Genomic DNA, 18816 nt, shown 5'->3' with positions numbered 1-18816 from the left:
TACAATCACAGACACCCACTCAGCTGACTCTCAAACAGCATCTATAAACATGCACATTTACAAATCCACGTTCAGCGGTGAAATAAGATAAACAGAGCTAAATGCCGTACACACCACAAAAATATAAATGCAGCGGTTTTGTTTTCACTCCCATTTTTCATGACTTGAAGTAAAAGATCTGAGATGTTTTCTGTGCAAATAAGACTGATTTCTCTCTAATTTAGTTCACACATTTGTTAAAATCCGTGTTAGTGACCGCTTCACTTTTGTTGAGATAATCCATCCACCTGGCAGGATCTTTTTCTTTAATGCATGAAAAAATAGGAACAAAAAACAAAAGCGCTTAAGTACACGAACTAAAGACAGGATGAAGGAAGATAGAATTCCATAAATATACCCTGAGATATTTTAATGGACTATCTGCGATACATTTCAGTGCATTTGTAAGGAATATTGAGTTACAGTGTACTTTGCAGCACCAGACACTTGGTGACAGAACTACATGGTCCCCAATGTGAACACGCTGTTGCAGCCTTAGATTTTTCCCGCAAAGGTCCCCGCCTCTCTCTGCTCATCCCATTTTTCAATCTACGGAAAAAAACCCCAAAAACAAATGGAAACTTACTACAGACAACTATTCTTGGTTTCTTTTTTTAATTGACAATGACAGCTGTGTATTTGCCTAAATTACATGAAAAAAATGAAACCATGCCTCAGTCTGGAACAAAGACCAAATATAGTCACTAAGTAAATATAACTACTGTTAAACCTGTCTGTCTTTGGAAAACTAACTTAAGATCTCATGGTACAGAACAATCTGATTTGGGAGGAAAAAAGGATTTACCCAGGCCATGGGACAGAGCGAGGTGAAGACCCTCTTGTACCATTCACACGGGGTCGTGTCCACTCCTCTAGCCTCCAGAGTTTTTTGGCAACGGAAATAGTCTAATGATAAAGGAGAGACAGACAAAAGACACCCACACATGATCAGCTAATAGGTCCACAGCAACAGGTTTTACCAGATACACCATCGTTGTACAGATTGCGAAAAAAAAAAGCCCTTTGTTTAAACAGCCAGTGGAGGTTTTGTAACTCCTCCAGACTTATCGTGGCTCTGCCTCTGACTTCCCGTCCACTCACTCAGTCTTCCAGGACGGCCTGCTGTGGGCAGATTTGCCAAACTGCGGTGCCATGGGGTGAGTTTTGCTTTAACCACCACCCAGAATATGTACTTCTCCAGACATCTTCAGGTGAAATTAAACTTTTTTTCTTTTTTTTTTTAACAAATTAATCAGTTGATTCAGAAAATAGTAATTCAGAAAACGACTCAGCGTTTGAAATGACTCAGAAAGTCTAATATACATCAGTGTAACGTGTATGGACCTAAATTTATGTCAAAAACATCACATATGTTGATAAATTATAATTTGTGTTCATTTAGAAATGTGAGACATGATTCAATCTTACCCACATAGTTGGACCAGCAGTTCCTGGTTTGGTTCTGGTTTGGGAACCGGGCATCAAAAGGAGCAGTCTCATAGTCCTTCAGTTTAGCTGCGAAGTCTTCAGCCATTTTCCTCTGTCAAGAAAAAATTGTGCCTGATTATGCAAGAAAAAAAATGCTTTAACTCCAGACTGGACAAGATACTGAACCTCAAGAATGGATACGAGTGGAAGCAAATACACATGGATACCAGATACCAGCTAGTGTGCCCGAACCAACTTTTAATACATTACACGCTAAATACATCTTGATATTACTATAACTACTCTGTAATAGTGTACCACATGCTAAGTACTACTTAATATTACCTTGGTACTAATTCATGTCCCACATGTTAGATACTGCTTGATATTACTTTAACCTGTGTGTACCAGATACGAGTTTGTACATCACATGCTAAATTCTAGTAATTAATCCTTTAGTAGTGCACACCAGATATGTCAAGTAGACAGTACACTAGGTGCTACATTAATATCTGGTCCTTCCTACAACATTACTAGGATGTGCACTAGATTTTAAGAAGTGCCACATAATCAGCGTTTATTTATTTGTCTGTCTGTCTGTGTTAGCAGGATTACATCAAAACTACTGCACGGATTTTGACGAGATTTTCACCACAGATAGATACTAGGCCATGGAAGACTCCATTAAATTTTGGTGGTAGATTCTGGATAAGGATTTCACTTTATAGACTTTTAGGGATTACGTCAAAACTACTTCACAGATACGACATCACGATGTAAAATCGAGATCAGGAACACAGCTTATGAATTAAATATATCACACTGCAGCATCTTGATCAGTGGGACATTCTGGATCAGTATGCAGTTGTTGCATTGTGTTGTGGAATCCGGATCCGGTAAAGTCCGGGTCACGATGTGAATCACATATCTTACTTTTAGTCCTCATCAACCCTTCGGCACACGTCAGAAATCTCGGCTTGCTCTTGTTAGTCGTGCACACTTAGGTATTTAGTACATGCCAAATACTAGATACTACTATATACAATAACAGAAGTAAACTTTTGTACAGTAAGTAGGCCTACACCTGGTAGTTAGTTGAGTTTTAAAACAGACCCAGTTAAGGACTGACGTTACAACTAATCTAACCTATAACTACTTTACTGCTAAAAATGTCGAGCTATAGAGTGCACTTGACATAAAAAGTAAGTCCCTTTGGCTGCTCCTTTGTTTTCATTCAGGGTCGCCACAGCAGATTCATTGTGGATCTGCATATTGATTTGGCACAAGTTTTACACCGGATGCCCTTCCTGAAGCAACTACAGATTGCATGGAGAAATGTGCCAGAGATGAGGTTTGAGATGAGCAAACCAAGCGCACTAGCCACTTGGCCACCACACCTGCGCTTTTGTGCACTTGACAAATTACTTTTATTTTTTAATTCAGGCTACACTGTAAAAATTTCACTTGTGGTAACTCAAAAAAAATGTGGCAACAAAGTGACACGTAATATAATTTAATATATTTTATTTTCTACAATTTTGAGTAAAATGTCTTGAATACATTAACTAAACTTAAAAAAAAAAAATTAAGTACATATAAATAAAAGCAACAGTTGAAATGTGTTGGATTTAGTAAAAGCACACCGGATGTAACTCCACATTACACAGAGAAATGCAGCAGGACTGGGGTTTGAACCAGGAACCTTTCACATTGAAACCAAGTGTGCTAACCACTTGGCCACCACCCCTGTTATCTGTAGTTAAAATAACTGTTTAAATACAAGTTGTAATTTGTAGCTTAAGTAAACTGTGCACAGTTTACTTAAGTTTGGTCAGGATATTGTGTAAATTAGACACAGAAACATCATGGCAACAAAGTGACGTTCAATATTATTGAATAGTTTAAAGTCTGGTGAACAAATTATAACTTAAATTTAAGCAATTATTTTAGTTCCAGATAGCAGGGGTGGTGACCAAGTGGTTAGTGCACTTGGTTTCAGTATAAAAGGTTCCTGGTTCAAACCACACCCCTCGTGCATTTCTCCATGTAATGTGGAGTTGTCAGGAATATTTTTGTTCTGATATTATAATTTCCTTGTGAAATTGACTAGAATTCGCTAAATATATTTCGGCGATATAACCCATTTGGCATGCTATTACTAAATCCAACGCATTTCAACTGTTGCTTTTTTTAACATGTACTTAATTTTTTTAAAGTTTAAGTGTAGTTAATGTATTAACTACCTTTTAATCAAAACTGTAGAACTTAAAATCTAATCAATTATATTATGTCACTTTGTTGCCACAATTTTTTTGAGTGACCATTGATTTTTTTTTTTTTTTTTTAAACAGTGACTCAGCTTAAATAAGAATATTTGTGGATTCAGTTGATAAGTAAAGTCCTGCTAATTCTGGATTTATCAGTCGCCTTATCAAACAGCATTTCCTCCCAACATATTCTTTATTGAGACGTTAAATGTGTCAGTTATCGCACGTGACCGCCGTCATCAGTCGTTGAGGTTATAAACAGGAAGTTCTAACGGCCAACAGAAATATTTCCTCCATCGTAGTAACTGTGTAGCACTTTTCCCCCCCCCGTACAGTGTCTGTGCGGTGCTAGCTGGTGTGGTGGTGTCAGTATGAGCGCGGTCGTTACCTGCTGTGACGCTGTGGTCGGTGTCGGAGCTCAGACTGACGCCGCTGCGTTCCTGAGCGCATCGCGCGGGCGCGCCGCGGCCGTGCAGAGCGGCCCGGACGGTATGGCGGCGCGCTGCAAGTCACATGTGAGGACGGTCGATCATTTACACAGAGATACACACGACAGGTGGCGCGATGACAGTTGACTGTCCTGTTTGGCAGTTTTCTAATTTGGCAATCAAACGTGGAAGTACCATCTATTTGTTAATCATTAACCTCTGATGGAAGAGATTTATTTTACTCCATTTCATCTGGAGGAAACTCTTGATTCCACTTTGTTTGTGTTTGTGTGTGTGTGTGTGTGTGTGTGTGTGTGTGTGTGTGTGTGTGTGTGTGTGTGTGTGTGTGTGTGTGTGTGTGAGAGAGAGAGAGAGAGCGCTGTTTTATGGTGACAGCGCAGGTTGTGACGTTTGATTGTGACAGTGGCCACAATAACTAGCTATTGTGAACTCGTGGGCGTGGCTGTTCGTTGTGCTTGGAGCCCGCAGGGGGCGCCCTGATTCACTTAATTTTATTTAATTAATTTTAAGCGAAATGGGGACTGATAACGAAAAGGGGGTTAAACGTAAGGAAATGGACTCCAAATATGATTAATTTAAGTACTTTTATTTATTTTTTTTTTTTGGTGAAATGGGATAAAATGGGGACTGATAACGAAACGGGGTTAAACGTAAGGAAATGGAGCAGACTGACCCACTGACTGAAGTTTCATCTCTTGGAACGCCAGATGCATCTCACAAAAAACTAAAGCTAAACAATTAAATAAAAGTACTTATATAACAGCTAAGTGGGTCCTTGTCATTTGATTGGTGCTTTGTATGTCACATGACGTGGATTAATTCATCCCATTTGTGTTGCATTGCATTTAGAGTGCAAATTTGGTTCCGTACATTTGGTACCACTGCACTCTACACGTGCACACACGCACACACGTATGCGCACGTGTGATCACGCACGTCCTCGTGCACGAGCATGTGCGCCCCACGTGCTCGTGCACGCACATGCACGCGTGCACACACACACAAATCCACTGTGCTGTCTGGAGGCTAGGTGCAGGACCTCCAAAAGCTGGACTAATTTCTGATGTGATTTTTTTGTTTTTGGCGGGTGCGTGTGCATGTATCATATACCTATACATGATAAATGTTGTATGGTTTCCTGAAGGGTGTAAAAAGCCATATTCATTGGTGAACAACTTGATAACGATTTTATCATATACATGTACGCTAAAGGCAATAATGCTGTCAATTGTAATCAGAATGTTATTAAATAGAACATTTCTAAACAGTTGTAATAAGACATTGAAAATGTCTACGACAGACACATTCAATTGATAATGTCATTGAATAGAACAGAAACAGGTGTATTAAATTACACATTGATCATGGTGGCCATCGTGTAAACAATCCCACGTGCCGTAACGTCACAACATATGTATGGATTGGCTGATTATCATGGCAGCAACATTCATTTTGTGGGTTTTACTCGGGTGGTATGAAAAATATCACAAGGGTGTATTGCTATTTATTCTTTAGTGTTTTATCCAATCATATTGGTGTATCATTTATAGGTATATGATAATGGCCCATATTGGCATGATGGCATCAGAGCTGCCCATTCAACCTGTCTGCCCATTCTCCTCTGACATCTAACATCAACAAGGCAGTTTTTGTCCGCACAACTGCCGCACACTGGATATCTTCTCTTTTCTGGACCATTCTCTGTAAACCCTACAGATGGTTTGTGTGTGTGAAAATCCCAGTAGATCAGCAGTTTCTGAAATACTCAGACCAGCCCATCTGGCACAACCAACCACACCATATTCAAAGTCACTTAAATCCTTCTTCCCCATTCTGATGCTCTGTTTGAACTTCAGCAAATTGTCTTCACCACATCCAGAAATGTAAATGCATTAAATTGCTGCCATGTCATTGACTGATTAACCATTCGTCAAAAAGCAATTGAACTGGTGTACCTAATAAAGTGGCCAAGGACTGTTTGCACACACTAAAAATAAAATCTGTCCACAATCATTTGTCATGAAATAAGGTATAAACATCAACATAAGTCTTCATGCAATTTGGCAGTTTACCTGATTGAATAAAACTAATTAGGATTTCATCATAAATCTGTAGACTTCTTGGAAAATCAGTGGGTTTTTAATATACTTTCAATGATTTCATTTTTATTTAAAAAAGTAATCACATTATCTAAACAGTGGTTAAACATAAAAAAAAGCTATACCTTTTGAAACAATTTTGCATATATGTTCCAATTATTAACCACAGAACCCTCATAAAAATACTTTAAAATAGTTTAATATTGCTCAACATTCAAACAAAGAAATCCAGCTACAAAAAGGCACATTCCACAGGTTCAATAATATATACAAGAAAGAGGCACCTAATTTTCAGTGTGATACACTAAAGAGGAAGAAAGGTTTCATAAAATAACTACACACTCAGCAATAACTCGGTGTCATAATGAACCTTTGAGACTCGGCTGAATTAACAGAAGCCTGACGTTTGATCAGCATCGTGGATTATCAAGTGCTCTAAATGTTGTCAACATGACCTGATGTTAACACCTACAATATTTTAAATACAAAAATCATTAACCCTACAGCAGTCCCGACTGCAGATTAACAACATTTCCATTATTTTGCAGTTTAAATGTACAGCAGGTTTGTCGCACTGAATAGTTTCAAGAAAGTGCCGATGTTGGAAATAGAAACAGCTACCATCGAATTCTAGCACTGTGGATTTGCTGCCCTAAAGCACAGGAGAATCAGTTGCATAGATTCAAAATATAAACTAGTTAAAATAAAAGAGCATTGAACCAATTCATGTAAGTGTGAGGAGAAATAAAACAATCTACAGCAAGGCAGCTCCTCTTCTCAGCAGAACAGCTACCAGTGCAGAGATTGTCGGTGAACAGCAGATGAGATACACCCAAGTATTTGTCAAGTCAGAGAAACACACACACACACAAAAAAAAACATCTTTGGTGGTTAGAAGGCGAGAGCTTGCATGCACGCTTTGGTCTTCAAACACAGCTGGACCGAAATGGATTCCATACAGTAGGTCCCGTCACTCCTCGCTGAAGCGGAGTCGATTGAAATCCTCTTTGACATTGTCGGCCTCTTTAAACTCACCGGTGTCGGTACATCGGACGCTGCTGTTGGGGACGTCCTGCTTCACTTTCCGCTTCCTGAGGACGACTGTCCCTTCAGCGCCATTTACCTCAGGACCCGTCAGCAGGATATAAGAGGCGTGGCGCCCACGCTCCAGCAGTGTGGCTGAAATCAACACAGACATGACAAGTACGTCCCTCTATACAGTGAGTCATGCTTTTGTTTTAGGAAAAAGAATAAAAAAAAAAACACCTTTGAATGTAATAATGTGGTCCAAGACGCTGGTTGATTCAAGGAGAACGTTAGGATGCAGCGGAAGCAGCATGTACGAATGACTGTCAGTTGTCAACTGTACCAAAAAAAAAACAAAAACCCATCAGCATTTTGAAAAAGAGAAATGAACAGTTTTTAATCAAAGCTGTGCACTTACCGATGAATTGGTCTCTGGTCTTCGCAATATACCCCAGAACATGAAAACGGAGAAGGAGTTGATAGTGTGGACTGTGTCGGGTCGGGGTGAGTTTGGAGTGTCTAATAGATGGACTTCCCACAGCACCTTACCAGTCTCCCCATCCAGAATTATTTCCTAAACACAAGGTAAACATGAATACACAGTTCAGACTGAATACTGTGAGGTAAGATCGAGATTCACAATTAAGGCACTGCGGTAGTCTCTATGCACTTTGAACTCTACTTACCCTCTTTGTGGAATTGCCGGCATCCTCCTCAAGTACGACATCAAGGTTATTGTCTTTATTAAAGTGACCAAAGGATGGCTTGCTGAAGAGAAGATAATTTCAACTTACTAACACTGGTTTTATGTTCTTAAAGGAATCTTCATAATGTATAATCAAGGCATGATAGACTTCAAGCTATGCAAATGAATCGATGACTATGCTACATGATTTTTTTTTTCTACAACTTGATCCACAGTCCATTTAAAATGAACAAAACACACAGATGTGATTACTCATGTTCCATTAAACATGTCGGGAGAAGGATGTATTTACAGTATCGGTCTGAATGAAAATACATGGAGGTTGAATGATTGCAGCCTCGGCTTTTACATGTCATATACATCCACAGCAGTAGGTGGCAACAGTAGCCTTTAAAATACTTTTGTTCACAACCACCCATTAGAGGTGGGTGATACCGGGAATTCTGGTATTGATCCGATACCGATACTTTTTCATATTTAAGCTTCATAGATCCAAAGGATCTAAAAGACCTAGGATAGAATTTCGCCAAACATTGTACGTGACAACAAAATAGTTTATTATCACAATCAACACTTTAGTTAAAAAAAAAAATCAACACAACTTAAAACAAAATCTCCTGAGGTAGAGGTCTGACAAACCACAATACAAGGGTGCGCTGCTCCGTGTTGTGTGACAGCGCAGCGCTGCTCTTACAGACAGAGTAGACTTTGATGAATCTGCTTGTGCAGCAGTCAGTGCGTGCAAGAGAGAAAACAAGCTTGAGTATCGTCTTTTTACACGAGGATCGCTCAATATCAATACCAGCGTTGGTATCGATATTAGGATCGATCCGCCCGCCTCTACCACCCATAACTCCCAAATAAGAGGGAAAAGACAGGCTGCAAGTTAATCACTTCTTTACATAATCTTAAAATCACCCCATAAACATTCTCAAATAATAGAATAAATCTATTTATTACAATTCTTTTTAAAATAATCCCGCATAATTTTCACTACTAATCATGCATTGAAAGAGACTTATGTTAAACAGCAGCATAATCACACCATGTCATGCACCATTTACATTCATCTCTATCATCTTCAGAACAGTGCAAATGGGGACTTGATGCATCACAATTCCTTGGGTCAAAGCATCCACTGACAGCTGGGATGGGATGACTTTTTTTTTTTTTTACTTTTTTGTCTTTATGGGTTTGAAAGCTTTTTTTCTTTTTAACTCTAAGACCGCCACAGCTGCTCTCCTCATCCCTTCAGGGAATCTCTTGAGGAGGAGCGCTGGGAGATTTACATACCTATCTAAAAAGTGGTAAATGGAATGCATTTATAAACTGCTTATCCCTCTATAACAGAAGCTCAAAGCTCTTTACAGTGATGCCTCACATTCACCAACACTGACATCAGTGTGCTGCCATGCAATGCACTCACTACACACTGGGAGCAACTAGGGGATTAAGGACCTTGCCCAAGGCAGGTCACTTAGTGATGTTCTGGCCAGATGGGGGTTTGAACCCCAGTGCATGCATAGAAAAGTTCCACTTTTGGCGAATTGGTTGACTGATCTGAGTAGCCTAGGTTGGCCAGTTTGCAAGGTTTATTGCACCACCGTTTGTTGTCTTCAGTGTACTTTTATTACCATCATTTTTAAAAACAAGATTTGTTCTTCAGAAAGCATTTTTTTTTTACCCCCCTAAAACTGTCTTAAAAGAGGGGGTCATCTTATAATCACAGCTGTCCTATTGTCAGGCCAATATGGTCATTTTTGGCTCACAAAGGTCACAAAATGTTACATGCTCCAATAAAACAATGCACATTTTAAACCAGACTGTTACCTGATAACTGTGCTGTTCTGGAATCGCCACAATATCTGTAAATTGTCTCCAACCATGACCACCTCATCCCCCGTCACCAGCAGCAGGCTGGACGGCTCATCGATGTTCTCCATTCTCTGCACATATCTCACAGAGTCAGACCTGCCAAGTAGAAATAAAACATTACCACAAGTGCCGTTTCTGGCTGATGCCATAACCAAAGCTGCCCGTTTCAATTTTACATTGACAGCAAGTGCATCTTTAAGCAATGTCTCTTATGAGAACTACTACATTTGCTGGAAAATGATCTGTGCTCTTATGAGGAAGTTTGAACTTAAAGGACTTCCTGTAGTTGTTCTCACAACCGCCACTGCTTAATGTCAAGGTTAAAGTAGGCTTTTGACAACTTCTTACTCGTAGACAGGGACGAGGCCAGATGTGGCATTAGCTTTGCTTTCCCAGTGTTCATCCTTCTTGAGGCGTGCCTTGCTACCTACTTTAGCTTGGGCAGCAATCCTCCAAAGTGCCAGTCCGTACAGGCCGGTGTCTGTCAACAAATACAAAGTTTTTCAGTGTGCACATGCAAGCGCGGTGGTTTTATTAAGAACGGGAGTGGGTGGGCTGGTTTGGAACTACTCTGGGTGCCACTCCACTGCAAGGTAAGTAACATGATCAAAGTAGCACTACTTAATGCAGTAACAATATTACCCTGGAAGTAGAAAACAGTTGCTGCTGTCATAGGTGACTTCAGACACAAACCTTTCTGAAGCAGTACGTAGTAAGACCCATCTTTAGTGCTATGAAGAAGATGTGCGCCAGTCTCAGAGGAGTTCAGAACCACAGCTGAACCAATCTGTAGACCCGACTTCCCACACAGAAATACCAGCGAAGTCTGGGGAGCCAACATCAGACACATGAATCCAGGTGACAGACCAACTATTACCCAAACAAATGCAGAAACGAGCCACAGAAACACAAGAGTATCCATTATTAACCCCTAACCCAACCCAACCCTGATTTTTTTCATGTTGATTACAGAATAAAACCAAGAACAGACTGTTACAAAGCAATGAGCTCCTTGGTGATGTTCAAAGATGAGAGATCAGTCTCAAACATCAGCATTGGGCTCAAACATAAGCAATATGGATCAAGAAGTGGATCCTACCTGCTCAAATTTGATCCTGAGCTATCGGTTATCTTTAAAACTCAGAGTTTATAGTTCCTCACCATTTCATCTTGTTTTTAGCCCATTATCAAGATTAAAAGAACCAGGACCAAACATTAGTGATTTTAATCAACAGATGGATGCTATCTGCTGAAATTTTATCTGGATGATGTCAGGATGAAATATCAGCAATCATGATAACATCTGATCAGGAGCAAAGATCAACATGAGCTGTAAACAGTCAATGAAGAGTCAGCAAGTGGGAGATTATATATATATATATATATATATATATATATATATATATATATATAAAAATCAACAATTAAAGATGAGTAATGACAATTGAAGGTCATAGATCAGCCTCAAATATGAACATCTGAACCAAAAGTAAACAATCTGGATTAAGAAGTGGACCCCACCTGCTGATATTTGATCAGGGTCAAAGGTAAAGTAATAAAGATTTGAAGCGAGAGAGAGAGAGAGAGAGAGAGGAAAAAAATCAAAGATATTTGGTCTGAAAATCAAATATAGATCAGCCTCAAACATCAGCATCTGGACCAAAAGCAAGCAATTTAAATCAAGAAGTGGATCCTACCTGCTGTCATTTGATCAGGATCAAATATCAGAAGTAAATGTCAGCAATCAAAAACAAAGACAGGAAATCGGGATCAAAGAGACTAAGGACTGGAATTTAGTTAAGGTCTTAAACCAAAGATGTACAACGGGTGCCCTACTAGTTAATCCATAAGATACAAAGTGAACACACACACATGCACCAACATTACTGGTGTTCACCTGTGTGGGTCCAGGTGCAACTAGAGCCAGATCGTGGACCTTGTCGCCATCCAGGTCTGGGACACTAAGGACAGAACCAGAAGGCCAAAGCTGCTGCCACCTGACATCACCTATTGGGGCACAAACAAAGAGTTCATTCTGAATTAAAGGGGCAATTCTGTTCAAAAATCTGCTTTTTATACTTACAGTTGAGCTCAAAAGTTTACATCCCCTGGCAGAATTGTTTTGCTTTTTGGCCATTTTTAAGAGAATACGAATGACAACAAAACCTTTTTTCCACTCATGGTTAGTGGTTGGGTGAAGCCAGTTATTGTCAAACAACTGTGTTTCCTCTTTTTAAATAAAAAATGCAAAAGAACTATCCAAATGACCCTGATCCAAAGTTTACATACCCCTGTTCTTAATACTGTGTATTGCCCCTTTAACATCAATGGCAGCTTGGAGTCTTTTGTGGTAGAGGAGTGAGGAAAGCCACCAAGACACCCAGACAACCCAGGAGATGTTATGGGCTTATGTGGCTGTGATTGGAGAAATTGTGCACAGTGCAAGCTTTGCATTTTGCATCACTACTCTTAGCTTCATAGTGGAGTAGAGCAGAAAAGGATTTTCTTTCACCAAAACAGATCAAATCCAGGCTTGCATCTCAGCTGTACCTTCTGGTAATTTGTAGCTAAACTTTCAGGTCTTCTTTTTAAGAAAATCCTCCTCTATACCGCTTCATCATGAAGATGGATAACTGGTGATACAGAATGCAAAGCTTGCACTGTGCATAATTTCTCCAATCACAGCCACGTAATACTATAATTTCTTCTGGGTTGTCTGGGTGTCTTGGTGGCTTTCCTCACTCTTCTCCTTCTTGCACAGTCACTCAGTTTTTGAGAACTGTCTACTCCATGCAGAGGGGGCAATACACAGTATTAAAAACAGGGGTATGTAAACTTTTGAACAGGTTCATTTGGGTAGTTTCTGTTGTCATTATGGTTTGAAAAGAGTAAGCACAGTTGTTTGCCAATAAATGGCTTCACCCAATCACTAACCATGAGTAAAAAAAAAAAGTTTTGTGTTACTGTTCATATTCTCTGCAAAATATGAAACCGCCAGAATATGTAAACTTTTGAGCACAACTGTAAACATGGCTGGAATATTGAGTAAAACCCCTTAAAGTGCCACAATTACTTGACGGTGAGTGTAAAACTGAGTCTTCTGTGATACACATGATGGAAGTGCACATCTCCCATTTATCTGGTGCGACACACCCACTGCCAGACACACCCACTGCCAGATACACCCAGGTGGTCTATGTGACAGACCGAAGGGAAAGTGGGCGTGGCCAGCAGCAGATATTTCCCACTTAAATCAACAGGCACAGAAACAGGTGGTTTCTGACCTGAAAATCTGTTGTTTTGAGGATGCGTCACCTCACTGTTTTTCTACAACCTTTAATGTCTGTTTTTAAAGGGATCAAGTAACCTGTGGCACTTTGAAAAAGCCTACGATTTTTACCCAGATAAAATGTGTAAAATGACAATTTACTTACAATATTGCTACATTTATTTACTTATTGATTTAGGTTGTTTGCCTGTTAGTTGGTATTTTGTTCACCTGGATTATTAACATATACACCAACCTTCATAAACCGTGGTGAAGGAGGGGGGCACAGTCCAAGAAGGAACCCCTTATATTCTTGTACAGGTCTAGGAAATTTTTATTGATCTTTTTTTTTACTACTTCATCAACACTGGGAGATAAAAAAAATTTCTCATGAAGTAAAGCATTAGCCTCACCGCAAGTAAAAATAAAGGAATGTTCCTGTAATTTCAAATATGATGCCTCTTAATTACAGCGTGACAAGCAATTCCACAGTGTTGCAAACACTGCACTTGTCTGTAAACTCTCCACGGTGGTTAACAAAAGGAGCAGCCTTTACATAGAGAGAAGAAAGACGGACTACTGCATCAGTTTTTAACACGCAAACTTAGAATGTGTTACAAACCAGTGTACTTGTCGATGGCTGTGATCTGGTCAGAATGAGACAGCAGACAGTCCCAATTTCTGCCCGTCTCACTTTCCAGACCACACTGGGCCCAGTGGAACTCTGGCTTCAGCGGATGCTCCCACAGGGTCGTCCCATCTGTCCCGTCCACTGCCATCATAAACAAACATGGCGAGGGCAAACCTGGAAGTACAAATTATTGTTTTTATTTAGTTTTATTATTATAATGATGATGAAGTTGAAAAACATGAGGGACTCTCCAAATTGTACGACTGGAATTTTCATTTTCAAGTTGCGGCTAAAGACAGCCATCAGGGAACTTTATTGCATGGTTTAATATTGCAAGAACACATCGCAGCACCGGGCAGTCCTGTGTTGTTCCTAGGCTTTAGAAAAGCTTAGACATGCAGACTGTAAAAGTGAAGTGAGTGAATGAAAAGACGGATAAATGAATGAGCCCATCCCCTCTGTATTAACATAATTAATTAATAAGCATCCTCATCCTGTATGTCTCCAAATGAAAAACGGATGAGGAACGAGGATAAACTGATTAAAATTCGGCAAACTGTGATACATTTACATCAATCCAAAAAGCAATTTTATTTTTGCTAATGTAATATCCCAAAGACGAGCCTGCCACCTGGAGAACACTGCCACCTGCTGGATGGATTATGTATGCTGGCTGGATGATGGAAATTAAGAGCAGGTGCGGTTGAACTAGCAGATAGCTTGTCTGCCACCTGCTGGATATGTTTAGGCTGTTTGCAGGGAATAATATTTTGATAATGCCCTTTGTCTTTAGGCTGCTCCCAGTTTCTCGGGGCCTCCACAGCAGACTGACATTGGGATTTGGCACACATTTTACACTGGATGCCCCTACTGATGAGACTCCAGTTGTAAATGGAGAAACACACACACACGGCATGTAAATAATAAATAAAAAAGAACGCCTTACCCTCAGCAGTGCATGTATTGTTCTGAGTGCCTTCACTGGCTCGAACAATAAACAGGATATCCCTCACTTTGTCTCTGTTTGAATCTTGAATGGCGAGGAAATCATAAGTGGCTGTAGTGGAAAAGGAGAAAATCCTGCAGGAGTGGGACTTACACAGCACATACACACGTCAGAGTAAAGCAGCAGAGAACTGCACACACCTGCGTCATTGTAAGTCCTGTTCCAGGTACTGAGATACTGTGGTCTGACAGGACAGGGGATGATGAAGGAGAAGGCAAACACGATGGTGAGGCAGAGGAACAAAGAGAAGAAGAAGACTGCAGTTCGCCAGTGAGTCAATTTGGATAAACTCAGCACTGGGTTATAGTTCTTCTTCAGCTCTGTTGATGACTGTGCTGTTCCCGTTTCTGCTCTGTCCTCCAGCCTCTTCAGCGGGTCATCTTCATTGGCATGGTCCACAGCCTCCATCGTCACCTCAAAACATTACCAGCCCACAGACCTAGCTGACAAGGAAGAGACCTTAATGCAATATAATTACTCAGCAGAGCTGCTTTCTATTAAAGTGGGCATTTCGAACACAGGGTTAGACACTGAGGGGATTTTAAACTAGTAACTCTTAAAATTCACTGCCACCTCAAGACTCAGACTCTTTGAAATGTGTGAAAACTCTTTGTTCCTTCTTATTTAAGTTGTGCAGTATGCATTTATACCTCAGCCAGATGTGGATCCTTGGGTTTACGAGTGGTTCTAGACCCCCCCCAGGTCATGTGTAGTGGATCCACGTTGTGTGGAACTATTTTCTTTCAGCCATCTTTTTTGGTCAGCACGTAATATGAATTTGTAGTCTGCTCACACCAAAACAAACAAAATGTCAGACTTGTCAACCTCCAAGATACTGCCTGAAAATGACGATTTCTAATCTTGTTTTCTGAGGTATAAAAAAACAAAACAATCTACTTCGTTGGGGATGGTGGACGGATGTGGACGGCGGACAGATCACCTTCGCCTCCGGCTTTTTGAAAACTAAAATCTTAACTATCAGTTTTGGAAAAACACAGTCACAGCTGAGGTATAAAAACAAAACACCCCTCGTCTGGGGAGCAATGTGAGCGGATGATCTAGTTTGTTGGGGATGGCGGCTCCCTCCACCATCCCCAACTCACTGCATCCACTGACATTGCTCCCCAGACTCAGGGTGTTTTGTCATTGTAAGCTGACAAGTCATGCATACAGCACAGTGCAAAAAAACCTTAATCATGATTTAAACAAACATCAAAGTGAATATCCTGTAATTAACCCAAAGCTTCTGAATAATTTCTGATCAATTCTACAAATGAAAGGTGAAACCAAACATTATTTTTTGTCAGCTATATCCCATAATTATAAAAAAACCAAGCTGAACAATTTATTATTCAGTAATTATTATCTCCATTTGTTGTGTTTGTGGAATTAAGCATTGGGCTACGGTAATTCATGGTTACTTTCTTGAATAAAATACATTTTTCAACCAACATTCAACTTCTTCACAATGGTGTTCATGTACGCTGCACAGAGACCACATTTAAAATCCATGTCCTGAAATCCTTACGGGTCCTGTACAGCAGTGAACAAACCCACCTGAGTCCAGCCTGTGTGACGGCTGATGATGATGACCAATCAATCAAAGATACAAAATGAGAGTTCAGGCAGCAAGTAGTGACCATATGAGTCCAGTGCTCGTGTGTGTAATCTGAGCCTGTTCAAACGTGCCCATAATAATCAGATTTCTCAAACCAGCATAACCCAATAACACCATGGAAGTCCCTTCGGCTGCTCCCTTGTTTGCACTCGGGGTCGCCACAGCAAATCCAAAGTGGATCTGCATGTTGAATTGGCACAGGTTTTACGCCAGATACCCTTCCTGACGCAACTCCACATTACATGGAGAAATGTGGCAGGGGTGGGATTTGAACCCGGAACCTTCTGCATTGAAACCAAGCGCATTAACCACCAATAACACCATAACAATAAGAATTCACCAACCCATACCGCTGTCACGTAGCCTCCACCATTCTCCTACATGTGCAAAAGTTTTGTTCAATAAACGTGATGTGAGCCCAAAATGTTAGCATTATTTGTATGGCGCAAATACGCTGTCACTTCTTGTTCAATTTATTTTCCACGCTACGATGCTAGCTGCTAACCAGCTTTAGCTAGTTTAGCTCTGGAAAGTTTACCGATTTGTTGAAGTCTTTCTAAACGCAGCCAAACAGCATTAAATTACACAAAAGCAGTCCCACATTAACGTTTCTGTAGAATTATTATGACATTGATTTGTGTGTTTTCTTACTTTTGACTCCGCTGTCGTCTTTGGGCTAGTGGTAGCAGCAGGCCAGCAGCGTAAACAAACTACACGCAGCCCGCCGTGGGTGTTTTATACCCTCGGTTTGTTCTTGAAGGCTCATCGTTTCCTGTTTGACTCTAAATCTCAGGGGGAAAAAGTAAAATATTTCGAATAAATATCTCCACATCCGTATCTATTAAAATCTGTTACAGAATAGCTGTTATTTAAACTTTTTATCTTATGTTATCAAGTCGCATCACTTTTAAGTTATATTCCTTTATGTACAAACTACATGTAATAAAATGTCGTTATTTACCAGTAAAACAAATATATATATTTTTTAATATACCGAACATTTTCCCTGAAAATTCGGTAAAGAAGCGCACAATTTTGGTGTAAACTTGGATTTTATATATTTGTTTGTTTTGTTTTTGTGTCACCATAAAGAAGGAGTCTGTTGACATTATCTATATACGTATTTATGTCATTATCCTGTCATTATGCTATGATAATCAAGCATATTAAAAAAAATTTAACTAGCACCAGTGGCCATACATATGTATTTCATAGAAAATTTACATTCTGAAATATCAAAATAACAAATACACGACTGACAGTAATTTATTATTTTGCAGATAATTTGTTCATTACGTTACGGCCAAAGTGAATGAACTGCGTACCAAACGTGGCCCTCGAACACTGAATGAATGAATGAATTAGATCACCCTCCCCTGTAGTGAGTAAATATCTGAATGAATGAATGAATGAATGAATGTATGAATGAATGTATGAATGAATGAGATCACCCTCCCCTGTAGTGAGTAAATATCTGAATGAATGAATGAATGAATGAATGAATGAATGAATGAATGAAAAAATACACCTTGTACTTAGTGAATACATATATGGAATAATGAATGAATGAGCCCATGCCTGTTGAGTGAATATTTGAATGAATGAGTGCACACACTGGAGTGAGTGAGTGAGTGAATGAATGAGATCCCCCTCTCTGTGCTGAGTGAATACATGTATGGATGAATGAATGAGCCCATACCTGTAGTGAGTAAATATCTGACTGACTGAATTAATTAATGAATGCACACACTGTTGTGAGTGAATAGATGAATGAATAAGTTCAACCTGTACTTAGTGAATACATGTGCGAATGAATGAATGAGCCCATTCTCTGTAGTGAATGAATATCTGAATGAATGAATGACTGCATCACTGTAGTGAGGGAATAAATGAATGAATACATTCACCCTGCATTGAGTTAATGCTTGGGTGAATATGCCCATCTCTTTAGTCAGTAAATGAATGAATGAATGCATCCACCCCCTCCAGTTTGTTAACAAGATAATTCAAAAACAATAAATACTATCATTTTGTATATTGGCAAATTAAAAGAACATATGAAGAGAACAAACTATATTGTATTTGATTAACTTTGATGAACCAGAACAACTGAAAAAACAACTTTGTTTAGTCTCTATGGGATAGGGTTCGGGCAAAGAATAGGGTTATCCCATAGACGTGACTGCCACCTGCTGGATACTCAGTTTCTTTCATTTCCAAAGCAGAGCCTCGTTGACTTCTCAACGAGTCAGGAGTGGAAAAATATTTTAACAGTTCGGGTGTAGTTAATACAGCGTGTGTCGTTTGTAGTGGAAATAAGTCCAGTGTATTTTTTTTGGGGGGGGGGGGGGATCCCCTACAAATATAAAAACTAACTTAGAAAACAAACCGGAAGTGTCGTTAT

At 39.7% G+C, this 18816-nt stretch overlaps 2 protein-coding genes across 6 annotated transcripts; both read right to left on the bottom strand.

Annotated features, from left to right (window-relative positions):
* Nucleotides 1-368: 368 nt before the first annotated feature.
* On the bottom strand, nucleotides 369-4277 carry LOC117530997 (cytochrome c oxidase subunit 6B1). Of its 3 annotated transcripts, none has more exons than XM_034193987.1 (4): nucleotides 4123-4277; nucleotides 1468-1579; nucleotides 845-945; nucleotides 369-588 (listed from the first exon to the last, which is right to left on the bottom strand). In XM_034193987.1, exons 2-4 carry the CDS (start codon nucleotides 1571-1573, stop codon nucleotides 535-537), a joined length of 261 nt encoding a protein of 86 aa, XP_034049878.1. In that variant the 5' UTR covers nucleotides 1574-1579; nucleotides 4123-4277; the 3' UTR covers nucleotides 369-534. The 3 variants fall into 3 exon arrangements, with proteins under 3 accessions (XP_034049878.1, XP_034049881.1, XP_034049879.1); XM_034193990.1 differs by having other exon boundaries at nucleotides 1468-1581; nucleotides 4134-4266; XM_034193988.1 differs by lacking the exon at nucleotides 4123-4277 and having other exon boundaries at nucleotides 1468-1904.
* A 2182-nt stretch (nucleotides 4278-6459) lies between these two features.
* fam234a (family with sequence similarity 234 member A) lies at nucleotides 6460-17159 on the bottom strand. Of its 3 annotated transcripts, none has more exons than XM_034193943.1 (12): nucleotides 17064-17159; nucleotides 14935-15233; nucleotides 14735-14845; nucleotides 13780-13962; nucleotides 11787-11896; nucleotides 10583-10715; nucleotides 10238-10370; nucleotides 9845-9985; nucleotides 7995-8076; nucleotides 7727-7882; nucleotides 7549-7651; nucleotides 6460-7461 (listed from the first exon to the last, which is right to left on the bottom strand). In XM_034193943.1, exons 2-12 carry the CDS (start codon nucleotides 15200-15202, stop codon nucleotides 7253-7255), a joined length of 1629 nt encoding a protein of 542 aa, XP_034049834.1. In that variant the 5' UTR covers nucleotides 15203-15233; nucleotides 17064-17159; the 3' UTR covers nucleotides 6460-7252. The 3 variants fall into 3 exon arrangements, with proteins under 3 accessions (XP_034049834.1, XP_034049833.1, XP_034049835.1); XM_034193942.1 differs by having other exon boundaries at nucleotides 14935-15237; nucleotides 17064-17151; XM_034193944.1 differs by having other exon boundaries at nucleotides 7549-7645; nucleotides 14935-15237; nucleotides 17064-17151.
* Between the last annotated feature and the right edge of the window lie 1657 nt (nucleotides 17160-18816).

Source organism: Thalassophryne amazonica, chromosome 18 (assembly GCF_902500255.1).
Source record: "Thalassophryne amazonica chromosome 18, fThaAma1.1, whole genome shotgun sequence".
NCBI classification, from domain to species: Eukaryota; Metazoa; Chordata; class Actinopteri; order Batrachoidiformes; family Batrachoididae; genus Thalassophryne; species Thalassophryne amazonica.
This window is presented reverse-complemented; position numbering and strand designations above follow the sequence as displayed.